The sequence below is a fragment of the Pelodiscus sinensis genome, chromosome 20, assembly GCF_049634645.1.
Source record: "Pelodiscus sinensis isolate JC-2024 chromosome 20, ASM4963464v1, whole genome shotgun sequence".
NCBI classification, from domain to species: domain Eukaryota; kingdom Metazoa; phylum Chordata; order Testudines; family Trionychidae; genus Pelodiscus; species Pelodiscus sinensis.
In genome coordinates this window covers 30,058,939-30,083,975 of record NC_134730.1, presented here as the reverse complement: position 1 = coordinate 30,083,975, position 25,037 = coordinate 30,058,939, and the positions used below count along the sequence as shown (strand labels likewise).

The following is a 25,037-nucleotide window of genomic DNA, read 5'->3' as shown; positions in this document are numbered from 1 at the left end:
CCCCGCCCTACCACCCCGTATCCCGGGGCGGGACTCCGCGCGGCCTCCCCGCCCCAGCACGTGGCCCGGCAGCGGGACCCAGCGCGTCGCGGAGCCGCCCATGGAGCCGAGCCGGAGCCTCGCGGGCCGCCGGGCCCTGGTGACCGGGGCGGGCAAAGGTACGTGGGGCCCGTGGGGGGCGCGGCCCGCCCGGCCCGGCCCGGCCCTGACCCGCCTCTCGCCAACCCGCAGGGATCGGCCGGGCCGCGGCGCTGGCGCTGAGCGCGGCCGGGGCCCAGGTGATCGCGCTGAGCCGGACTCGGGCGGATCTGGAGAGCCTGGCGCAGGAGGTAACGGGCCGGGCCCCCGGTGCCCCCCCGGGCTGCCCCCGGCCCCCGAGCGACACCCCCGTCCCACCCAACGACCCGCCCCCGAGCGACACCCCCGTCCCACCCAACGACCCGCCCCCGACCCCCGAGCGACACCCCCGTCCCACCCAACGACCCGCCCCCGGCCCCCGAGCGACACCCCCGTCCCACCCAACGACCCAACCCCCGAGCGACACCCCCGTCCCACCCAACGACCCGCCCCCGACCCCCGAGCGACACCCCCGTCCCACCCAACGACCCGCCCCCGACTCCCGAGCGACACCCCCGTCCCACCCAACGACCCGCCCCCGACTCCCGAGCGACACCCCCGTCCCACCCAACGACCCGCCCCCGGCCCCCGAGCGACACCCCCGTCCCACCCAACGACCCGCCCCCGACTCCCGAGCGACACCCCCGTCCCACCCAACGACCCGCCCCCGACTCCCGAGCGACACCCCCGTCCCACCCAACGACCCGCCCCCGACTCCCGAGCGACACCCCCGTCCCACCCAACGACCCGCCCCCGACCCCCGAGCGACACCCCCGTCCCACCCAACGACCCGCCCCCGACTCCCGAGCGACACCCCCGTCCCACCCAACGACCCGCCCCCGACTCCCGAGCGACACCCCCGTCCCACCCAACGACCCGCCCCCGACTCCCGAGCGACACCCCCGTCCCACCCAACGACCCGCCCCCGGCCCCCGAGCGACACCCCCGTCCCACCCAACGACCCGCCCCCGACCCCCGAGCGACACCCCCGTCCCACCCAACGACCCGGCCCCCGACCCCCGAGCGACACCCCCGTCCCACCCAACGACCCGGCCCCCGAGCGACACCCCCGTCCCACCCAACGACCAGCCCCCGAGCGACACCCCCATCCCACCCAACGACCCGCCCCCGAGCGACACCCCCGTCTCACCCAACGACTCGCCCCCGACCCCCGAGCAACACCCCCGTCCCACCCAACCACCCGCCACCCCGCCTGACCCCAACGACCCGCCTCCGACCCCCGAGCGACACCCCCGTCCCACCCAACGACCCGCCACCCCGCCTGACCCCAACGACCCGCCCCCGGCCCCCGAGCGACACCCCCGTCCCACCCAATGACCCCCCACTCCGCCTGACCCCAACGACCCGCCCCCAGCCCCCGAGCGACACCCCCGTCCCACCCAACGACCCGCCCCCCGTGTGCCCCACCAGACCCCCCCAGTGACTCGCCCCCCGACAGGCCAGGCTAGTCCTTCTCCAGCCTGGTCACCCCAGTCTCCCTCCCCAACAACCCGGAGACCCCCCAGGCTCCACCCCCCATCTCTCCATGTCTCCCCTCACAGGCACCACCCTCCACCCCCATGGGGCCAGGTCAGCTGCCTAGTACCCCCCACCCCCAGCTCTACCCTCCACTGATCCTCTCCCCAGGCTCCACCCCCCACCCCAATGGTCCAAACACCCCTTCCTCAGGGGGCCTCCAACCCCCCGTCTGGTCCCCGACACCCACTATGCCTTCAGCCCCCCCCCTCCCCAGAGCAGCCTCCTACCCTGCGCCGCGCACTCCCGTCTGGGCCTCCCACTGTGTCCGCAGGGTGCTGGGATCCAGGTGCTCTGTGTGGACCTGGCTGATTGGGAGGCCACCGAGGCAGCGCTGAGCAAGGTGGGCGACGTCGACCTGCTGGTGAACAACGCGGCAGTGGCCATGCTGCAGCCCTTCCTAGAGGTGACCAAGGAGGCCTTCGACAGGTGAGGCCTGGCACCGAGCTGGGGGCTGAGCCCAGGGAGTGGAGCGGGGCTGGGCTGTGCCGTGCCACACAAAACACAAAGCCAAGGCTGCTGGAGGTAGACAGCCCTGCAGCTCCTGCTGCCTGGGGCCTGCCTGGGGCCAGCCTGGCCCAGGGCCATGGCCATGGCACACGCCGCTGCTGCTTGGCCAGTGCAAGGACTTGCCGAGCCATTGACCTTAGCCCAGGGGGAGTCAGAGCAAGGGCATGCGCATGCTCCACCGGTCCGGCGCAAGTCAAGGCAGCTCTCAGGGCAGTTTTCCCGTGCGGGGGCAGAGCCTGCTCCTCTGGCTGAGAAATGGGGAGATGGTCTCCCCTCACCCCGATACGTCTCGCTCTGGCACGCTGGGTGCATCTCCACTGGAAAACGCCTTGGCCACAGCCAGTACCAGTGCTCCCTGCGAGCTGTGCCCTTGGGCAGCTGCCCAGGAGATTCACATGCCTCGTTTCTAGCGTGGTGCACATCCACACACGCCTCCGTGCACAGAACAGTATTTACGTCACACAGGGATGGCAAGACTTAGAGCATTGGTCAGTACTGACAGAAAAAGCAGCCTATTGAGTCCCCCAGCCGGCCCGTAACGCTGGGGGAGGCAGTCTGCTTCAGCCACCGTGTTCCCTAGGTCCCAGGGTTCCCGCTAGGACTGCCCAGCCGTGAGCGGAGTTCTCTCTTGTGCACCCACATTGGCCTGGCGGGCGCTTGTTTGGACGTGCGCCACCGTGGCACCCGCCTGCCTGTGTGTCACATTTAAATTGCTGCACAAGAAGAAATACTAGCCCAAAGGGTAATGCACAAGATGGAATCCGGGCAGGAGGTGCAGGATTCAGGGTCAGGGGGAGCTCGGGGAGGTGGCAGCTCTTCGCTGGGGGGAGGCTGGAGCTGGGCGGCCCATTGCTCCAGCAGTTCCTTGCAGGGGATGGGTCCAGGAAGCTGCTTGCTGGGGGGGGAAGCAGAGCTGAGCACTGCCTGACCCCAGGCCAGCCGGCAACTATTTATGGGAGGAAGTGCTGGGGGCTGGGCTGGGCTCCCTCGACTCATGGGCAAGGGGGGAGCTGGGGCTGTGCTGCCCCATGCGCACCTGGACTGTGCTGCCCCCACCACCTGCCACATGGTGCTTCTGGCCCCAACTAGGGTCACCTGAAAAGCCACCCCCAGCCCTGGCGCTCCAGCCCAGCCGGGGCACCGGAGCAGCTGCCCCCAACTGGAGCTAACATGGCAGGGGAGCCTGGCTGCCATCACATGGCCCTGCCAGACCCCCACCTCTCACTAAGGATGTTAAATATCGAGTAATTGACTAGTCGCGTGGTCAGTGGAATTTCCATCGACTAGTTGATAGGCACTTCTGCGTTCCTCCTTTGACATGTACAAAAGCCCCCCCCGGACTCCGCTGGAGCTCTTGTACATTTCGAAGAAGGAACGCAGAACTCCATGCGCAGCCCGGGGCCAGCGGGAAGTCCCAGTGACTCGGGGCTGCATACGGCCTTCCAGCTTTGAAATGTACAAGAGTCCTCAGAGGGGGCGCTTGTGAATTTCAAAGCAGAAGCGCCCTCCTGGAGCCCGGGGTCAGCGGGGGAGTCAGAGTCTCCCCAGGCTCCATGCTACGCTGCTGCTTTGAAATGCCACGCAGAGCCTGGGGGTCATCCACATGGCATTTCCTCAGAACCCAGGAGCAGCTGGGGACGTCCCAGCTGACCCTGGGCTCTGTGCGCTGCACTGGAACCCAGGATCAGCAGGCTCCATGCAAATGCCACGGTGGCATTTCAGAGGGGCAGTGCCACACAGTTGAGCCCTGGATCAGCTGTGTGGCACTGCCCCTTTGAATTGCTGCCACAACGTTTGAAAGCGACAGTGCTTCATGGAGCCTGGGTATGGGCTTCGTGTGGTACTTCCACTTTGAAGAATCCCTCCCCCCCATTGCTGCCTCTATCTGATAGAGGCAGCAGGGGGGGGCGGAATTGACTAGTTGACTCAACTACCTGATCAGCATTTGCTTATCGGATAGTCGACTCGTCCTTAACATCCCTAGCACTCACCTTCCGCTCCAGCAGGAAATCGAGTGGTGGGGAGTGCTGCTGTGTGGTTCTGCAGGTGAGTGACGTTTATTGTGAGCAGGGCACAGCTTAGCGGGAACCCTAGTCTGGATTCACTTGCCTTAAACTGAGTCTCATCTTAAGACGGCTCAGGTGTGGAGGGAGGGAAATTCAAGAGATCTTACTCTGGGTGGTGGGGAGGGGAGAGGAATTGCAATACTTACTTGTAAGTCCATTCCGGGTCATGTCTTCCAAGCTGGCTGTGAGCTCTCGTGAGCACAGGAAGGTGCATTTCCTCCCTTCTTGGAGGAAACCCTTGTTCCCAAAGCGAAGAAGAAGAGACGGTGCAAATGGAGCACCCAGTGTTTCACGTATGACTAGTAGTGGGTGTATGAAACAGCTGGCCACTTGCTAGTCCAGAGGGCGAAGTTCTGGACTGAGGGAGCAGCTTCTGACTGCTGTTCTGAAGAGTTTTGTGGGAGTTCCTTGCTGGTTTGAAGCCTTGGAAAGGTTTGCAGGCCCTGTGGTGGGTGCCTACTCGGAAGGCTGGCGGGTTGCTTGAGCTCTGGGCTGTGGAGCCCTATTCTGAGCGGGTGTTCGGTGCCACCCACAGTCTGGCCAGTGGCTAAAATGAGCCCAGCGTGCTGTGGTTGAGACTCTCTCTGGGAGGGCTGGTGGACCCTCGCACAAGGTCACCAAGTTAAGGATCACTTGGGCCAGGAGAGACCACTGGCTTGGGCCTGGGCCCTTGTATAATACAGGTGCTAGGCTAGAAGAGGGTCCTAACAATCTCTTGTCTCTGCTCCACGGGGGATGTGGGGGGTGCCAGCGACAGCACTTTCTTCTCCTCCTGGGAATGGTCATTGCTGGCGAGGTGGCTCCGCAATGCCACGCGGGTGTTCAGATAAGACCAGTCCCATGGAGTTTACACCCTCTCCCCCCACACCCCCTCCCCCACACTGCGACTTTCTCCCTAACTTGGACCTTTTTTTTCAGGTCTTTCAGTGTGAACCTTCGGGCCGTGCTCCATGTTTCCCAGGTGAGACGGGCCTGTCAGTGGAGAGGGCTGGAGCCAGGGATTACGAATGTTAAGTTGTGATTAATTTACTAGTCGAGGAGTCAATGGAATTTCCTTTGACTACTCAATAGGCACTTCCACATTCCTCCTTTGAAATGTACAAGAGCCACTGCTGGGGTCCCTACATTTCAAAGGAGGAATGCGGAACTCCGCATGCAGCCCAGTGGCGTGCCAGCTTTGAAATGCACAAGAGTCCCCAGCGGGGGCTCTTGTGCATTTCAAAGCGACAGCGCACCATGGAGCCTGGGCTCCGTGCTGCGCTGCCGTTTTGAAATGCCACGCAGAGCCGGGAGCAGCTGGGGACTCCCCAGTTGACTCCAGGCATCATGCAGCGCTGCCCCTTTGAAACGCTGCCTCGGCGTTTGAAAGGGACAGCGCCACACAACAATCCCAGGATCAGCTGTGCGGCGCTGCAGCGCATGGTGCCCGGGGTTAGCTGGGGAGTCTCAGGTGACCCTGGGCTCCAGGCCACGCCGCATAGCTGAGCTGGGGCTCAACTGTGTGGCGCTGCTGCTTTGAAATATCCCCTTTCCCCCCTCCCCTTTGCTGCCTCTATCTGAGAGAGGCAGCAAGGGGGGGATCGACTAGTCGACTGACTGTCCAATAAGCATTTGCTTATCCGATAGTCGACTCGTCCTTAACATCCCTGCCAGGGATACGCTGTTGAGTTTCACCTTCCCTGAAGCCATGTGTACAATGGAAATACAAGTGAAGCTGGGCCAGCATCTCTGCTAGAACCAGCCTTCGTTAGTGTATGTTAGAGCAGCTGCTCCTGCCTGAGTTCAGCGCTGGGCAGAGTCTGGGATTACTGCTCAGGCAAGCTCTTCTAACCCCCCGAGGAAGGCACCAATAGGCTGGCTTGGATGAGTTCTCCCCTCCCCCCAACACTTGTTCTTTTGTGCTGTTTCATAGAATCATAGAACACTAGAACCAGAAAGGACCACGAGAGTCATCAAATCCAGTCCCCTGCCTTCACGGCAGGAGCAAGCAGCATCCAGAGCAGAGCTACTCAACTTTGGAAGCCCCAGGGGCCACAATGATACTCACAGCACATGCCAAGGGCCGCAACTTAAATGTAGTTGCATATACATGCAAATATCTATGCAAATAGCGTCTTTCACACGGACAGGCAGGAATACAAAGATTAAGCATTAAGCTGCGGCGCTGGACCCAAACGTGGCCAATGTGAGCCACTCAACACCTCACAGGCTCTGCCCACAAGGGTAAGCAGCCAGCACATCCCACAATGCCCTGGCGCTCCTGGCACCTCCTCCCTGGAGTCTAGAAAGGCCGACACCCTGCACCCATCTGTTCCAGCCAGTACATCCACTTGCGTCTTTCAATGCTCACCCTGTGGAGGCCATGTTCAAAAGATCCCACCCACGGGCTGTGCGTTGAGCCCTGCGTAAGCACACGGCAGACCATAAACCAACGGGCTGCAGGTTGCGTGTTGAGTAGCCCAATCCAGATCATCCATGACAGGTGTCTGTCAAACCTGCTCTTAAATATCTCCAGAGATGGAGATTCCACAACCTCGTCAGGCAACTTACTCCAGTGTTTAACCACCCTGACAGGCAGGAAGTTTTTCCTAATGTCCAACCTAAACCTCCCTTGCTGCAGTTTAAGGCCCTTGCTTCTTGTCCTGTCCTCAGAGGCCAAGGAGGCAGAATCACGTTGGCTTTTTTTGCAAGTGTCACATTGTTGACTCATATTCAGCTTGTGGTCCACTCTGACCCCTAGATCCCTTCCTGCAGGACTCCTTCCTAGACAGGCGCTTCCCATTCTGAGTGTGTGAAACTGCTTGTTCCTCCCTAAGTGGATTCCCTTGCATTGATCCTTATTAAACTACATCCTATTACCTCAGACCATTTTTCTAATTTGTCCACATTGTTTTGAATTTTGACCCTATCCTCCAGAGCACTTGCAACCCCTCTCAGCTTGGTGTTATCTGCAAACTTAATAACAGTATTATTGAACTGATCCCAAAACAGACCCCTGCAGAACTTTCAGGTATGACTATGAACCGTTAGTAACTACTCTCTGAGTACGGTTATCCAACCAGTTATGCACCCACCTTATAGTAGCCCCATCTAGGTTGTATTTGCCTAATGTATTGATAAGATCATGAGAGACCCTATCACATGCCCTTCTAAAATCTAGGTATACCACGTCCACCGGTTCTCCCTTATCAACAAGACTCGTTATCCTATCAAAGAAAGCTATCCGATTGGTTTGACGTGATTTGTTCTTTACAAATCCATGCTGGCTGTTTCCTATCACCTTATTTTCTTCCCAGATGTCAGCAGATGAATTCCTTAATTACTTGCTCCATTATCTTTCAGATCATTTCCCGGCAGATGATTGCACGGGGGGTGGCAGGAGCAATCGTCAATGTTTCGAGCCAGGCGTCTCAGCGGGCTCTGCAGGAGCATGCAGTCTACTGTGAGTGTCTCCACTTCAGCCCCCTCCAGACATGCCCATCGATCTGTAAGGGAGGGCAGCTGGAAGCCACAAGCGCAGGAATGCGGGTGTGGGGTCAGCGAGTGTGGTGACCCGGCTCAGGGGCCATGCACTCATCTTCCTTTGGTTGGGTTTTATTGAAGGCTGTACAAAAAGTGCCCTGGATATGCTGACCAAGGCGATGGCTCTGGAGCTGGGACCGCACAAGGTGAGAGCCAGGCTCTGCACGAGAGCAGGGAGGGGGCAGAGGCATTTCTGTTACCTAATGTCCTGCGGTTGGTGGCAGATCCGGGTGAACAGCGTGAACCCCACGGTGGTTATGACTGACATGGGGCGAATTAACTGGAGCGAGCCTCAGAAAGCGGCAGGCATGATCCGGCGAATTCCTCTGGGGAAGTTTGCAGGTCAGTGGCAGGGGTTTGCTAAGGAGCCGTTCCACATTCAGCTCCTCTGCGCTGTGGTGCGTCCTCCTCCCAGGCTGCTCAGCCGTGGCTGCCTGCCCCTGTGAGCCCACCAGCCCGGGGAGCAGCACTGGCACCACCCTGCTCCGTCCGGCCGTGCCCAGGTTTGCACTTGCAGCCAGCAAGATCCAGTCAGGGCTCTTCATCCCGCCTCCCTAGTAGGAGTCTGGGCGGGGGGCAATACCCCCCCACCAGGCAGGCGCACAGGAGAGTAACCCCACCCTGTGCTGTGCCCGCCAGCCAGCCACCCTGGGAACACAGCCCAGGGACTAGCCGAAGGAGGGGGAACCCCCCCAACACTAGATCTCCGTAGTGGCCAAGAGGATGCCCCACGAGGCAGAGGGAGGCAGCTCCCTGAAGCAGCAGGTTTCTGTTCCTGCTGCTAGTGCAGTTGAGGGTCTTTCTGTGCCCTGCTCCAGAGGTAGACGACGTGGTGAACAGCATCCTCTTCCTGCTGAGTGACGGGAGCGCGATGACAACCGGGGCCTCGCTGCCAGTGGATGGGGGGTTTCTTGTCGCCTAAGCTGCTGCCCGGGCACTGGCCCCCCAAGGAGACGCCTGCCTTGGCTGGCACCGTTGTTACGCTAAGCGGGGGGCGGGGCCAGTGCGTGGCACAGGCGCCACGTGAGGGGAGGGGCTCGGCGGGTCGCCCCCTGGGGGAAGCGCGGTTGTTCTGCCCGGAACAAAGGCTCCACACTCCTTCATGGAGAATGTTTATTGTACCAAAATAAGAGGTGTTTGTCTTGTCACTCTACATAATGATCAGAACCAGGGCCTGTCTGCTCGCCCCCTCTCCTCAGCCCCCGACGCGCGCTGCCCCAGCCCCTTCCATAGCAATACCCTGGGCTGCATGGGGTGGAGAGGCCCCTGCGCACCGTCCTTCTCCCCCGACTGCCGGGCTGGCGCCACGCCCAACGGATGCTGCGGTAAAAGGCACTGAGCTGCCCTTGTGATTAGTGCCCAATAAAGCACCAAATCGTTAGTTCTTCAGCCTCTGGCTCCTGCTTACGTCACCCCTGCTGGAGTTTGTTCTCTGACTCCCAGGTGCTGGCACTGAGTGCACCTGCTGGTTAGGTATCACCAGCAATAGGCTGGGGTCAGGAGGCCCCACTACCCTTCCAGCTGGTCTTGGCATTCACAAACCAACTCCCAGTGGCCCTACCTCCCCCCCAGGGATGCTCCCCCTGTGCACTGCACACAGGGGCTTCCATCACAGAACGGGTGGCTAAAGGAGAGCTACCCTGCCCCTGGCTCCTTCCCTGGGGGCTGCACAGCATCCACCTAACCTCCCGCCCCCACTGCCCCTTCACATCAACACTGACGTTAAATCAAAGAGACATTTAAAAAACACTGACTTCATACATGATGAAGGGCCCCACAGACCACGGCCCCCTCCAGAAACACCCCGCGAACACGCAATCTGTTGGAGGGGGATGAACAGGACATGCTGAGTCAGCACCTTGCCAACACGCTCAGAACACGGTACACTTCTTGCCAGGCTTCTTCACAGGCGGGGGGCAGAGCACGGCCCGGATGGCTTCGTCAAACACCGTCTTCAGCCCCCGCTGGGTCAGGGCCGAGCACTCCAGGTACTTCACTGAGCCTGGGGGGAGAGACATCTCGCACCAAACCGCCCACGGCCTGGCTGAGGCTGCAAACTCTGGAGAAGGGACTGCCCTTTTGTTCCCCATTTCTACAGGGCCTAGCACAATAGCCTCCTAGGCCACAGCGAGGGGTCCCGGGTGCTAGGATAACCCCCCCCCCCCGGAAACCACAAGCCAGGCCCAGAAAGGGGCGCTGGCTCTTGCCGCAGTAGGTGCCCAAGACTTACCAATCTCCCGTGCCATGGCCAGGCCCTGGGGGTAGGTGATGGGGGCCAGTTTCTTATCACGCAGCCTTTCAATGGTGTCCTTGTCGTCCCTCAAGTCCAGCTTGGTGCCCACCAGGATGATGGGAGTATTTGGGCAGTGGTGCCGGACCTCTGGGTACCACTACAACAGAGACGTGCACTGAGCTCCGGCAGGGGCGGGCAGCCTCATTCACCAATTGCTCGTTTAGTAGGTTCAGACAGCACCCCAAGGCATCTAAAATACTAGCAAGAGTCCGTGCGAAGGACCATTTATGTGCAGCTACAAAAAGGAGTTAAAGCAAGTGGGGAAACTGAGGCATAGAGCAGGAAAGCTGCACAGCAAGTCTTATAGACTTTAAGGTCAGAAGGGACCATTATGATCATCTAGTTTGACCCCCTGCAGAATCTCACCCACCCACTCCTAGAATAACCCTCTCCCCTATATCTCAGATATTGAAGCCTTCAAATAGTTTAAAGACCCCAAGATGCAGAGAATCCTCCAGCTGTGATCTGTGCCCCATGCTACAGAGGAAGGCGAAAAACCTCCAGGGCCTCTGCCAATCTACCTTGGAGGAAAATTCCTTCCTGACCCCAGATATGGCGATCAGCTAAACCCTGAGCATGTGGGCAAGACTCACCAGCCAGACACCCAGGAAAAGTTCTCTATAGAAACTCCTATCATCCCTCCACTGGCCTATTCCCACTGATAATGAATGGTCAATTAGTTACCAAGATCATGTTATCTCATCAAACCATCCCCTTCATAAACTCATCTAGCTTACTCTTGAAGCCAAATAGGTCTTTTGCCCCCACTACTTCCCTTGGAAGGCCGTTCCAGAACTTCACTCCTCTAACGGTTAGAAACCTTCGTCTAATTTCAAGTCTAAACTTTCTACTAGCCAGCTTATATCCATTTGTTCTTGTGTCCACATTGGTATTGAGCTTAAATAATTCCTCTCCCTCCCTGGTATTTATCCCTCTAATATATTTAAAGAGAGCAATCATGTCCCCCCTCAGCCTTCGTTTGGTTAAGGTAAACAAGCCAAGCTCCTTGAGTCTCCTTTCATAAGACAAAATGCAGGACAATGTAGCACTTTAAAGACTAACAAGATGGTTTATTAGATGATGAGCTTTCGTGCTTCAACTACCCCAGACTAACATGGCTACATTTCTATCACTATTCATAAGACAGGTTTTCATTCCTCGGATCATCCTAGTGGCCCTTCTTTGTACCTGTTCCGGTTTGAATTCATCCTTCTTAAACATGGGAGACCAGAACTGCACACAGTATTCCAAATGGGGTCTCACCAATGCCTTGTATAATGGCACTAACACCTCCTTATCCCTACTGGAAATACCTCGCCTAATACATCCCAAGACCGTATTAGCCTTTTTCACGGCCATGTCACAATGGCGGCTCATAGTCATCCTGTGATCAACCAGGACTCCGAGGACATTCTCCTCCTCCGTTACTTCCAACGGATGTGTCCCCAGCTTATAACTAACATTCTTGTTATTAATCCCTAAATGCGTAACCTTACACTTCTCACGATTAAATTTCATCCTATTGCTATCACTCCAATTTACAAGGTCATCCAGATCTTCCTGTATGATATCCCGATCCTTTTCTGAATTGGCAATACCTCCCAGCTTTCTGTCATCCGCAGATTTTATCAGGACACTCCCACTTTTGGTGCCAAGGTCAGTAATAAAAAGATTAAATAAAATTGGCCCCAAAACTGATCCCTGAGGAACTCCGCTAGTAACCTTCCTCCAACCTGACAGTTCACCTTTCAATATGACCCGCTGTAGTCTCCCCTTTAACCAGTTGCTTATCCACCTCTCAATTTTCATATTGATCCCCATCTTTTCCAATTTAACCAATAATTCCCCATGTGGTACTGTATCAAATGCCTTACTGAAATCGAGGTAGATTAGATCCACTGAATTTCCTTTATCTAAAAAATCTGTTACTTTCTCAAAAAAGGGGATCAGGTTGGTTTGGCAAGATCTACCTTTTGTAAAACCATGTTGTAATTTGTCCCAATTGCCATTAGCCTCAATGTCCCTAACAACTTTCTCCTTCAAAATTTTTTCCAAGATCTTGCATACTACAGATGTCAAACTAACAGTCCTGTAGTTACCCGGATTGCTTTTTTTCCCTTTCTTAAAAATAGGAACTATATTAGCAATTCTCCAGTCAAATGGTACAACCCCTGAGTTTAGAGATTTATTCAAAATTTTTGCTAATGGACTTGCAATTTCATGTGCCAGTTCCTTTAATATTCTTGGATAAAGATTATCTGGGCCCCCCGATTTACTCCCATTAAACTGTTCGAGTTTGGCTTTTACCTCGGATATGGTAATATCTACCTCCTTATCCTTATTCCCATTTGTTATGTTACCCTTATCCGTAAGCTCTTCACTAGACTCATTAAAGACTGAAGCAAAGTATTTGCTTAGATATTGGCTCATGCCTAGATTATCTTTAACCTCCACTCCATCCTCAGTAATTAGTGGTCCCACTTTTTTTTTCCTATGTATATGGCTATAAAACCTTTTGCTATTGGTTTTAATTCCCTCTACATGACTTTAAGCCTTTCTCACTTTGTCCCTACATGCTCTAACCTCAATAAAGTAGCTTTCTTTGCTGGTCCCTCCCATCTTCCACTCCTTATATGCTTTCTGCTTTTTCTTAATCACCTCTCTGAGATGCTTGCTCATCCAGCTTGGTCTAAAACACCTGCCTATATTTTTTCCCCCTTTCTTGGGATACAGGCTTCTGATAGCTTCTGCAACTTTAACTTAAAATATTCCCAGGCCTCCTCTGCCTTTAGATCCATAAATTCTTTAGTCCAATCGACTTCCCTAACAAATTTCCTTAATTTATTAAAGTTAGCCCTTTTGAAATAAAAAACTCTAGTCTCGGATTTATTTTTGTCGGGGACACAGCTGGGGATACTACGCCTCCCTTTGCCCCATGTTTGCTTCTAGCCTTATCTAAAGCTCAGCTTTCAGAAGGCAGGGACAGCCAAAGGAAGAGCAACCCTTCCACCATGCTGCAGCTGCCTCCTCTCCTCTGCCTTTCATAGGAGGGTTGAGGGATTTCAGGCTTGTCTCCAAAGGGCAGCCACTGTGGCTTACACACAGCCAGCTCTGCTGGCCCTGGGCTCCCTACACTGTCTCAGTGCTGTGAGAGAGAAGATGAGAGTGTACAGCAGGGGTTGGTCTGTCTCTCATGGGGGGCAGGGATCGGGCTGTTCCTCCCCCTCCCCAAAAAGGAAGAAAGCGAGTTACCTTGGCTCGGACATTCTCAAACGAGGCCGGACTCACCAGGGAGAAGCAGATCAAGAAGACGTCCTGTGAGGGGACAGGAGATCAGTCCCTGGGAAAGGATCCAACAGCAATGGCCAAGCATGGATGGGGGCATCAGGCAGGGAGGGTTGGGTGGGGGGGAAATCCTTCCATTGAAAGACCAAATGCAAATGACAGTTGTGTGGGGGCAGGTCCTCAGCTACACGCATGAGCAGCCTCCAAGGCCCCCAGACAAACTGCAGGCTTTTGCCATTCAAACCGGCCCCCAAAAGCACTTGGAGGGGCTGCGGGGGGGAAGGGGAGGGGGAGCCGCATCTGTTCTCACCCCACAGCACCTCCCGGGGCAGCTCCAGTGATGCAAACAAACTCCCAGCTTCAAAACCTGGGACCCTGCCAAAGAGGCAAAGGGCTGGACCCAGAGACCACGCTGCCCAGGTGCAGAACGAGCCCAGCCCACGCACCGTCTGAGGGTAGGAGAGGGGCCGCAGCCGGTCATAGTCTTCTTGCCCTGCTGTATCCCAGAGACCCAGGTTCACTGGCTTCCCGTCCACCATGACGTTGGCCGAGTAATTATCAAACCTGCCACAGAAAGAATCCCTGTGAGTGACAAGAAGGGAACCGCAACGGGCACAGGCCCAGGGCGAGGCAGAAGGGAACCATCCGGCATTTATCTGCAATGAAAGAGGTGCTGGGACTCAAGCCATGCTTTTACATTTATAACTGATGCTGCCAGGCCCCGAGGTCAGTCCTGGCACAGATAAGCACTGGGATCGTCACCAGGGATGGTGGAGTGTAACCGATTCTCCAGTTAACCAATCGGTTAACCAGTTAACTGGTGCTTGTCGGTTACACTCTGCCTGGCTCTCAGGGAAGTGGGGCCAGCAGGGGCTTCACCGTGGGCTCTGCAGTTTCATAGAATCACAGAACAAGAACTGGGAGGGCCCTCGAGAGTTGAGTCCAGTCCCCTGCTCTCACGGCAGGACCCAGCACCGTCTCGATCATCCCTGACCGATGTCTGGTAACCTGCTCTTAAATGTCTCCAGAGATGGGGACTCCACAACCTCCCTGGGCAATGTATTCCAGTGTTTAGCCACCCTGACAGGCAGGAACTTTTTCCTAATGTCCAACCTAAACCTCCCTTGCTGCAGTTTAAGCCCATTGCTGCTTGTCCTGTCCTCAGAGGCCAAGGAGAACAAGTTTTCTTTCTCCTCCTTGTGAGCCCCTTTTAGATACCTGACAACCACCATCATGTCCCTTCTCAGGCTTCTTTTTTCTAAACTAAACAATCCCCATTCCTTGAGCCTTCCCTCACAGCTCATGTTCTCCAGACCTTTCATCATTCTTGTTGCTCTTCTCTGGACCTTCTCCAATTTCTCCACATCTTTCCTGAAATGTGGTGCCCAGAACTGGACACAATACTCCTGTTGAGGCCTAACCAGCGCAGAGTAGAGCGGCAGAATGACTTCTCTTGCTCACAATACTCCTGCTAATGCCGCCCTTACTTAAAGCTTCTTTAAAGCTTTACACTGCAGAGCCCACAGCATGTGACCGCTAAGATTTTAACCAACTTTTCACATCCCTAATTGTCACATGATCACAATCTCCCCTCATGCTGGGCCAGCAGCCCGGTTGATACTCACACGGTGGGGATATACTCTCCAGGGAAGGCATTCGTGGTGTAGCTGATCAGCAGGCAGGTCTTCCCCACAGCCCTGCAGAAAGGGAAAGGGCAGAGCATGACGTGGCGGGATGGGAGAAGCCACAGGAGAGAAAGATACAAGCAGCAAGCTGGAGGGCCAGTGAAGAGGCAGAGCTGTGCAGCCTACTCTCCAGCACGCGAGGGGGTGGGACCAGACCTGAACACGCTCCATGCTGTGTCCAATGTTCCCACTAATCTTTTCCATCTGTGTATGGTATGAATTTTTCTATGTGCACCAAGGCATGTGCTTGTGTACCACACATGCTGCATGCTTGCGGGTGCTCTGCTAATCAGCTGGAGGGCACTGGAGTCTCTCCTGAGCAGCCGCACAAGAGCGCAGCTCAGGGGACGCTGCTGTGACCCAAGCACACACCTGACCATGCTCGAAGAGAGCCACTCCTGAGTTGCGCTGCACATTCAAAGGCTGCTCCCCCCTCAGTGTGATAACTGGCATAACCGGCACCAAGGCCCTAGCCAGGATGGGGCTTTCAGACACACAACAGCCTCTCTCTGCCCTCCTAGGTGCAACTTGTCCTTGTTCCACCTCTACGGGCCGCGTTTCTGAGGAGTTGAGGCAGAGGTGCTGGCACAATGTGTACACTGAGGTGCTGAGAGCCACTCAACCAAACGGGAAACCCTGACTGTTAGAGACCACGTCAAGCCAGGGGCGCGGCAGCACGCCCCACGCTCCAGGCCTAAGCGTCCACGGAATCCCTCTCTCGTCCCACTCAGTGATTTGACACTGAAGCAGAACGGTTCTCTCCATCAGAGGGATGAAATAATCGGCAGATCAGACCAAGCATGGAACAGAGTCAGGAGACCTGGTTGTCTTGGCTTTGCCTCTACCTGCTGTGGGCAAGTCATATCACCTCTCGGCCAGTTCCCTGCCTGCTCACTGTGTATCTTGTCTATTTAGACTGTCGGCTCTCTAGGCACAGCTTCCCACCTCGTATATATTTGCACAGTGGTTGACGCCCCTGGGAGTCAACGTACTGCAAGGCCCAACAAAAAGATGCCAGCCCCATCCATCGCCCCCAGTGACCAGTAGCAGCTGCTTTGAAGGAAGGTGCTATGTTTTTATCATCTTTAGAGCCCTGCATAGATACAAAATTGGTATCTGCATCCGTATCACCAAAAATGAGCCACGGACACAAAGCAGAGGTGCGCAGATTTGCTGGGGTCTAGATACAAAGTTTGTATCCGTATCAGGAAAAGGAGCCATGGATCTAAAGCAGAGATGCGCAGGGCTCTAGTTATCTTCACCACTGGCTGTTGGAACGTAGGGACATGAAGTAAAGGACAGTCCCAAGAGCTCCTTTTTACAGATCCTCATCCCAGTGCCTAGAATTGGGTGCCCAGATGCTCTTTTTCAGGCCTGACTAGCGTTTTGCTCACCCCAGGGGCTGGGTGGGTGTCCAATGGACAACACAAGGGTAAGGTAGGGGGGATGGTGAGAGATATGGAGATGGCCCCAGGGTAAGCTGGGATGGTGGGGAGAGAGCCCAACAGGGTCTGTAGGCCCCAGGGTGAGCTATGGGTAGGGCAGGACAGGCTGGGTGGCTCCCGTGGGATGCCCTAGAGGAGGGAGATGTTTGCTGGAACGGGATAAGGAGATGAGACAGGTGGGTAGCAGAAGGGTCCCTGACTTTTCCTTTCATCTGCCATTGTGATGTAACCACTTCCTAAGGCTGCATCAGAACGGGGGATGATCAGTCTGCGTAGTTGGGGAGACACCACAGCAAGGGGGAGAGACAGAACTGGGGGGCACTGCTGAGGGGGGAGATACATGGGGGCACAAGGGTGGAGGAAGACACCTGGCTCAGAGGGGGGCCAGGGGTTGCACTGCTATCGGGAAGACACACAGCTGGGGGGGGGGAGAATCCCAGGCGCAGGGATGTGCTGCTGGGTAGGGTGACACGTGATGGGGGGGGCACGTGCTGCAGGGGAAACAACATAGGGTGGGAGGCGGTGCTGGGTGGGCGACAGGTCTGTGTGTGTGAGAGAGGAGACACAGGGCAGGGGAGGAGGGGAGAGACAGGCCAGAGGCACTGAGGGGGGAACAGAGCCAGGGAGTACTGTGGGGATGACACAGCCCAGGGCAAGGGGGGGCACAGCACGGGGAACATGGGGGGGCACAAGCCAAGGGGACACAGCAGGACACAGAGCAGGGAGCACATGGTGAGGTCACAGCACAGGATGGGGGGGCATGTGGCAGGGACAGAGATCGAAAGGGCTGTGGCGGGGAGCAATACAGGATGGGGGGACTCTGGGGAGGACACAGATGGGGCAGGAAGTGGAGGGGGCACATGGGTGGGGAGGACGTGGGGAGGCACAGAACAGGGGGGCCACAGATAGGAAAAAGCCGGGGACGGGGACAGGTATAGGGGAGGATGTAGGGGGACGAGGATAGGGGAGGATGCAGGGGAGTCTGGGGGTACGCGGATAGGGGAGGATGCGGGGTGAATCGGGGGGGCACGGAGCGGGGGACTAGGATGGGGAGGACGCAGGGGAGTCTGGGGGTACGCGGATAGGGGAGGATGCGGGGTGAATCGGGGGGGCACGGAGCGGGGACTAGGATGGGGAGGATGCAGGGGAGTCTGGGGGTACGCGGATAGGAGAGGATGGGGGTGAATCGGGGGGGCACGGAGCGGGGGACTAGGATGGGGAGGACGCAGGAGAGTCTGGGGGTATGCGGATAGGGGAGGATGCGGGGTGAATCGGGGGGCACGGAGCGGGGGACTAGGATGGGGAGGACGCAGGGGAGTCTGGGGGTACGCGGATAGGGGAGGATGCGGGGTGAATCGGGGGGGCACGGAGCGGGAACCAGGATGGGGAGGACGCAGGGGAGTCTGGGGGTATGCGGATAGGGGAGGATGCGGGGTGAATCGGGGGGCACAGAGTGGGAACTAGGATGGGGAGGACGCAGGGGAGTCTGGGGGTACGCGGATAGGGGAGGATGCGGGGTGAATCGGGGGGGCACGGAGCGGGGACTAGGATGGGGAGGACGCAGGGGAGTCTGGGGGTACGCAGATAGGGGAGGATGCAGGGTGAATCGGGGGGGCACGGAGCGGGGGACTAGGATGGGGAGGACGCAGGGGAGTCTGGGGGTACGCGGATAGGGGAGGATGCGGGGTGAATCGGGGGGCACGGAGCGGGGGACTAGGATGGGGAGGACGCAGGGGAGTCTGGGGGTACGCGGATAGGGGAGGATGCGGGGTGAATCGGGGGGGCACGGAGCGGGGGACTAGGATGGGGAGGACGCAGGGGAGTCTGGGGGTACGCAGATAGGGGAGGATGCGGGGTGAATCGGGGGGGCACGGAGCGGGGGACTAGGATGGGGAGGACGCAGGGGAGTCTGGGGGTACGCGGATAGGGGAGGATGCGGGGTGAATCGGGGGGGCACGGAGCGGGGGACTAGGATGGGGAGGACGCAGGGGAGTCTGGGGGTACGCGGATAGGGGAGGATGCGGGGTGAATCGGGGGGGCATGGAGCGGGGGACTAGGATGGGGAGGACGCAGGGGAGTCTGGGGGTACGCGGATAGGGGAGGATGCGGGGTGAATCGGGGGGCACGGAGCGGGGGACTAGGATGGGGAGGACGCAGGGGAGTCTGGGGGTACGCGGATAGGGGAGGATGCGGGGTGAATCGGGGGGGCACGGAGCGGGGGACTAGGATGGGGAGGACGCAGGGGAGTCTGGGGGTACGCGGATAGGGGAGGATGCGGGGTGAATCGGGGGGCACGTAGCGGGGGACTAGGATGGGGAGGACGCAGGGGAGTCTGGGGGTACGCGGATAGGGGAGGATGCGGGGTGAATCGGGGGGGCACGGAGCGGGGGACTAGGATGGGGAGGACGCAGGGGAGTCTGGGGGTACGCGGATAGGGGAGGATGCGGGGTGAATCGGGGGGCACGGAGCGGGGACTAGGATGGGGAGGATGCAGGGGAGTCTGGGGGTACGCGGATAGGAGAGGATGGGGGTGAATCGGGGGGGCACGGAGCGGGGGACTAGGATGGGGAGGACGCAGGAGAGTCTGGGGGTATGCGGATAGGGGAGGATGCGGGGTGAATCGGGGGGCACGGAGCGGGGGACTAGGATGGGGAGGACGCAGGGGAGTCTGGGGGTACGCGGATAGGGGAGGATGCGGGGTGAATCGGGGGGGCACGGAGCGGGAACCAGGATGGGGAGGACGCAGGGGAGTCTGGGGGTATGCGGATAGGGGAGGATGCGGGGTGAATCGGGGGGCACAGAGTGGGAACTAGGATGGGGAGGACGCAGGGGAGTCTGGGGGTACGCGGATAGGGGAGGATGCGGGGTGAATCGGGGGGGCACGGAGCGGGGACTAGGATGGGGAGGACGCAGGGGAGTCTGGGGGTACGCAGATAGGGGAGGATGCAGGGTGAATCGGGGGGGCACGGAGCGGGGGACTAGGATGGGGAGGACGCAGGGGAGTCTGGGGGTACGCGGATAGGGGAGGATGCGGGGTGAATCGGGGGGCACGGAGCGGGGGACTAGGATGGGGAGGACGCAGGGGAGTCTGGGGGTACGCGGATAGGGGAGGATGCGGGGTGAATCGGGGGGGCACGGAGCGGGGGACTAGGATGGGGAGGACGCAGGGGAGTCTGGGGGTACGCAGATAGGGGAGGATGCGGGGTGAATCGGGGGGGCACGGAGCGGGGGACTAGGATGGGGAGGACGCAGGGGAGTCTGGGGGTACGCGGATAGGGGAGGATGCGGGGTGAATCGGGGGGGCACGGAGCGGGGGACTAGGATGGGGAGGACGCAGGGGAGTCTGGGGGTACGCGGATAGGGGAGGATGCGGGGTGAATCGGGGGGGCATGGAGCGGGGGACTAGGATGGGGAGGATGCAGGGGAGTCTGGGGGTACGCGGATAGGGGAGGATGCGGGGTGAATCGGGGGGCACGGAGCGGGGGACTAGGATGGGGAGGACGCAGGGGAGTCTGGGGGTACGCGGATAGGGGAGGATGCGGGGTGAATCGGGGGGGCACGGAGCGGGGGACTAGGATGGGGAGGACGCAGGGGAGTCTGGGGGTACGCGGATAGGGGAGGATGCGGGGTGAATCGGGGGGCACGTAGCGGGGGACTAGGATGGGGAGGACGCAGGGGAGTCTGGGGGTACGCGGATAGGGGAGGATGCGGGGTGAATCGGGGGGGCACGGAGCGGGGGACTAGGATGGGGAGGACGCAGGGGAGTCTGGGGGTACGCGGATAGGGGAGGATGCGGGGTGAATCGGGGGGCACGGAGCGGGGACTAGGATGGGGAGGACGCAGGGGAGTCTGGGGGTACACGGATAGGGGAGGATGCGGGGTGAATCGGGGGGCACGTAGCGGGGGACTAGGATGGGGAGGACGCAGGGGAGTCTGGGGGTACGCGGATAGGGGAGGATGCGGGGTGAATCGGGGGGGCACGGAGCGGGGGACTAGGATGGGGAGGACGCAGGGGAGTCTGGGGGTACGCGGATAGGGGAGGATGCGGGGTGAATCGGGGGGGCACGGAGCGGGGGACTAGGATGGGGAGGACGCAGGGGAGTCTGGGGGTACGCGGATAGGGGAGGATGCGGGGTGAATCGGGGGGCACGGAGCGGGGACTAGGATGGGGAGGACGCAGGGGAGTCTGGGGGTACGCGGATAGGGGAGGATGCGGGGTGAATCGGGGGGGCACGGAGCGGGGGACTAGGATGGGGAGGACGCAGGGGAGTCTGGGGGTACGCGGATAGGGGAGGATGCGGGGTGAATCGGGGGGGCACGGAGCGGGGGACTAGGATGGGGAGGACGCAGGGGAGTCTGGGGGTACGCAGATAGGGGAGGATGCGGGGTGAATCGGGGGGGCACGGAGCGGGGGACTAGGATGGGGAGGACGCAGGGGAGTCTGGGGGTACGCGGATAGGGGAGGATGCGGGGTGAATCGGGGGGGCACGGAGCGGGGACTAGGATGGGGAGGACGCAGGGGAGTCTGGGGGTACGCGGATAGGGGAGGATGCGGGGTGAATCGGGGGGGCACGGAGCGGGGGACTAGGATGGGGAGGACGCAGGGGAGTCTGGGGGTACGCGGATAGGGGAGGATGCGGGGTGAATCGGGGGGCACGGAGCGGGGACTAGGATGGGGAGGACGCAGGGGAGTCTGGGGGTACGCGGATGGGGGAGGATGCGGGGAGCACGGAACTGGGGGGGGGGTACGCGAAGGGAGATGCGGGGCCGCTCCGGTTGGGAGCAGGCGCCAGGGCGCGGCTCTGCCGGGAACCCCCGGGGGCCCTTCCCAGCCCGGCCCCCAGACTCGCTCTGCGGCCCCAGCGCCCCCCGGCAGGCCCGGCGCTCACCCGTCGCCCACCACCACACACTTGATCGCCTGCATCTGCCCGGGATGGCGGCGCCTTTGCGACGCGCCGCAGCAGCGAACGAGCGAGCGAGCGGCGCCGGGCGGGGCCCACACGCCGAGCGCAGCCGCGCCCCGCGGGGGGGAGCCGGGGCCGGCTGGCGGGCAGCTACAGCCTCCGCCCCCTCTGCTCCCGCTCAGCCCCGCCGCCCCGAAGGAAGACGAAGAAACCCTCTCGCCCCATGCACAGAGGGCCCAGGGCGGAGACTCGCTCAGACCCTGAAATAAAAGCCCAGACTCCCCCGGCAATCCTGTGGCGGTGAGTTCCACAGACCACCTCTGCTTTGTGCACACACAACAGCCGCACTAAGCACCACGCTCGGGCTTCAGCCCCAGCCTCCAAGCCAGAAACATCCCTCCTGGCGAGGAAGCACACGGGCTCACATCGAGGCTGGCAAACCACAAACCAAAGCACAGAAAGGAGGGGCAGGTGCTAGCCTCTATGGATGCTGGAGGGATGGGGAGATGCAACCAGCAAACTCCAGCCAGAGTGGAGCTCAGGTGCTAACACTGAATCCAGAGCAAACTCCTGCCTTTCTGCTTTCCTGTGCCAAGTCCAGTGCAACCAGAATTCAGATATCACCCTCCCCTTATATGCCCCATCCAGGAAAATACACCAGATCCTACCACAGCATGATAGTCTCCTTCTACTGAATAGTAATAGGGAGGTAGCCATCTTAGTTTTTCTTTTTGTTTTAGCAAGATCAAACTATGTAGCACTTTGAAGACTAACAAGATGGTTTAATAGGTGATGAGCTTTTGTGGGCCAGACCCACTTCCTCAGATAATATTCTGGAAGAGAATTGGCATGACCATATATACCAATACAATGAAAAAAACGAACACATTAAACTGACAAATCAGATTTAGTACAGAAGATGGGGTGAGGGAGAGGGAGGGAGGGAATAGCTATTTATGAATCAATGAATGGCTAATCAGGGGTGATAAGTGGGGAAGCTATCTCTGTAATGGGTAAGGTAATTAGCATCTTTGTTAAGGCCCATTGGTAAAGCATCAAATTTAAGCATGAATGAAAGTTCTGAAGTTTCCCTTTATAATCTGGTGTTAAAGTCTCTTTGAAGTAAGATGCATGTAGTAAGGTTGTTAAGACTGTGTCCAGGTAGGTTGAAATGAAAAGCAACTGGTTTTTCCTTGTGAAGAGGTCTGATTTGTGGGCATTAATTCTTTGGCGAAGTGGACAGACTTCTCAGACACAGAATCACGGTGTACACACCCCTCAGTCCTTTCTTGACTAACGGGATAGGGTGTGATGGAAAAAGGCAAACAATGGCATTGACTCTTGTCAATAGCAGTATGAGGAAAGATATGGCTTGACTATGCATCACAGGGATATTGGCATCAGTAAAAAACTGTAGTTAAAGATGAACGCAACTAAGTAATTCATCCTGACACCTCTCACCCCCCAGTGCTGCAGTTTCCATGAACAGGGTTTGAAACAAAATATCAGCTACTAGAAAAAGTTTAGTAACATGGGGCCTTTTGAAGTCATCGCTAAACTCTAAATTACATTTTTCATCCACAAACTGCTATAGAAAAATCAAGTAAAGCAGAAGCTAAAATGAACCTGTAAGAATTACACTGTAACCCGCAAGGTCATTTCTGTAGACTGTTTTCACAGCTGTTGAAATAGAATCTGACCTTAGGTACTCCTACTCCACCCTTACATTGTGTCGTATTAGGGTCAGGGGTGTAGATGACTATACGTTTAGCCGATAACCCTAGGTTTATCGACTAATCCTGTCACCTACTCACATTCCCCCCTTTGCTGCCTTTGTATCAGAGGCAGTGGGGGGGGGAGCCAGAGCCCATGACGAGCTGGCTTTAAGCAGCCCCCCCCTTGCACTGTCGCCTCAAAGAGAGGCAGCAGCACAGAGGGTGAGGGGGATAGGCTGGAGCCAATACTGTAAGTAGACCGCTTTCAAGCAAGCTCCCATCACATGCTGGCTCTGTGCACCTGCCTGCCCCCCCCCCACCTCCTATCAGAGGCAGCAGCGGAGGTGGGGGGCAGGGGAGGCTGCCACAGAAACAGCCTCTGTCCACAGCAGGCCTGAGCTCCCCATGGACAGAGGCTGCTCCGTATCCCCCGCAAACCTAGGCCTGCTGCGGATAGAGGCTGCTTCGTGGCAGCAGCCCATCCATTGGGGGGGGGGGGTTGTCTCAGATCCCTATGGACAGGGGCTGCTGCCATGCCATGCCACAAGGGGGGCTGGTTTTTAAACTGGTGTCCCTGGCAGACAAGCTCTGTCTGCAACCCCATGCTGTTGCTTCTGATACAGAGGCAGCAGTGAGGGGTGTCGGGGCTCCTCGGGAGTGAGGCTGGGAGTGCATTGGCTGCCAGCCCCGCCCCTGGGGACTATCGAATAGGGGTGTAACGGGTAAGATTTCATGTTGTTACACAACTATTCAATTACATGCTCTCTTCCATCCCTAGCCAGGGGCAGAGCTAGTGGTAGAAGCTGGGGTCCTTTAGTCAAATATATCCCCAAAGATAGAAGAATCTGATTTGAACAAAAAAGTGTTTTAATAGCCACAGGCACAGGGACATTGCATGACTGATGGGTAGGCCTCAACAGTGGATTTAGTCCCAGTTCTACAATACTCTGAGCTTGTTTAATTTTAAAATCCATATGCATAATGAAACTGCCTATATTTCCCCCCCTCTTCATATCGCAGCGAGCTGTGGCTAGCTGCTGCAAGCAGTCCCTGGACCAGCGAATACAGATTTCCCCCTCACACATAGTGGGCAACTGGGGTCTATGGAAACAGGAAAGAACACAGTTCTGTAGAACACCACAAGAAATGCAGATTCATTTCTCACGTTATCTTATTATAAATATCAGAGGGGTAGCCGTGTTAGTCTGAAAAAGCGGCGAGGAGTCCTGTGGCACTTTATAGACTAACCGAAGTGTTGGAGCATAAGCTTTCGTGGGCAAGGCCCACTTCGTCAGATGCATGTAGTTACCCTTGGAGAGTAGCGTCCCAGTGGCTCTTGCCCCTCCAGGGGCAAGGTGTAAGAGTATGGGGCAGGGCTGATATGTATCTTCATTGTGTTTCCGGTTTACTAGGATTCAGATAAGATACATTCAGTGTTTTGGAAGCCCAGAAAAGACTCAAGATGCTCTAGTCCTCTAAAGTGAATTTAAGTCACGGCTGGGGGGAAAGGGCGGGGGGGGGGGGCAGGGGGAGAGACCCTATGATTGTCTGCTTGCCCTGTCTGTCTTTTGCTGTGAAGCAACCAATCAGAGGTGCTATAGGTAGAGTTCTCTCTCTCCCCCACCCCCCATAGCAACCAAAGTCATTCTCACAGGAGGGGCAGGCAGCAAACACAACTCAGCAACCTCAGGGTGACTCAGCTCTCTCCTTCCCCTCCTCTGAGCAATGGCTCAGTGATCAAGCCAATGACCCGTGAATCGTTTTATTCTTCCTGACAGCCCCAAACTCTGGTCTGTCCTAGAAGGGCCAGGCCAGGCCAGACCACCTGCTGTTAAAATCCATTTGGATCTGGCACTTTTCCATTCACGGTGAAAAAAGTTTGAACTGAGCACAAAGAATTTACTCCTTGGGCAAAAGGGATGTAAGGGGCGGGGGGGGGGGGGGAGAAAGAATAGGGGC

The 25,037-nt window shown here is 57.8% G+C and overlaps 2 protein-coding genes across 4 annotated transcripts; one reads left to right on the top strand and one right to left on the bottom strand.

Annotated features, from left to right (window-relative positions):
* DCXR (dicarbonyl and L-xylulose reductase) lies at nt 1-9,132 on the top strand. The gene is made up of 8 exons (XM_075904218.1): nt 1-158; nt 232-329; nt 1,928-2,082; nt 5,148-5,190; nt 7,572-7,671; nt 7,833-7,897; nt 7,976-8,093; nt 8,570-9,132. Exons 1-8 carry the CDS (start codon nt 101-103, stop codon nt 8,671-8,673), a joined length of 741 nt encoding a protein of 246 aa, XP_075760333.1. The 5' UTR covers nt 1-100; the 3' UTR covers nt 8,674-9,132.
* RAC3 (Rac family small GTPase 3) lies at nt 8,851-21,540 on the bottom strand. Of its 3 annotated transcripts, none has more exons than XM_075904220.1 (6): nt 21,349-21,540; nt 14,955-15,026; nt 13,776-13,893; nt 13,297-13,359; nt 9,982-10,141; nt 8,851-9,753 (listed from the first exon to the last, which is right to left on the bottom strand). In XM_075904220.1, exons 1-6 carry the CDS (start codon nt 21,381-21,383, stop codon nt 9,623-9,625), a joined length of 579 nt encoding a protein of 192 aa, XP_075760335.1. In that variant the 5' UTR covers nt 21,384-21,540; the 3' UTR covers nt 8,851-9,622. The 3 variants fall into 3 exon arrangements, with proteins under 3 accessions (XP_075760335.1, XP_075760336.1, XP_075760334.1); XM_075904221.1 differs by having other exon boundaries at nt 9,978-10,141; nt 21,349-21,511; XM_075904219.1 differs by having other exon boundaries at nt 21,370-21,479.
* Between the last annotated feature and the right edge of the window lie 3,497 nt (nt 21,541-25,037).

What these genes read in the sequence shown, in the direction of transcription:
- RAC3 (XM_075904220.1), bottom strand. Translation starts at nt 21,383, where the DNA reads ATGCAGGCGATCAAGTGTGTGGTGGTGGGCGACGG. An exon ending in TTGAGAATGTCCGAGCCAAG is followed by an intron (nt 10,142 to 13,296) that starts GTAACTCGCTTT and finishes TCTCTGTTGTAG; the next exon opens with TGGTACCCAGAGGTCCGGCA. An exon ending in GGCCATGGCACGGGAGATTG is followed by an intron (nt 9,754 to 9,981) that starts GTAAGTCTTGGG and finishes CTCTCCCCCCAG; the next exon opens with GCTCAGTGAAGTACCTGGAG.
- DCXR (XM_075904218.1), top strand. Translation starts at nt 101, where the DNA reads ATGGAGCCGAGCCGGAGCCTCGCGGGCCGCCGGGCCCTGGTGACCGGG. An exon ending in TGGAGAGCCTGGCGCAGGAG is followed by an intron (nt 330 to 1,927) that starts GTAACGGGCCGG and finishes CTGTGTCCGCAG; the next exon opens with GGTGCTGGGATCCAGGTGCT. An exon ending in ACCAAGGAGGCCTTCGACAG is followed by an intron (nt 2,083 to 5,147) that starts GTGAGGCCTGGC and finishes CTTTTTTTTCAG; the next exon opens with GTCTTTCAGTGTGAACCTTC.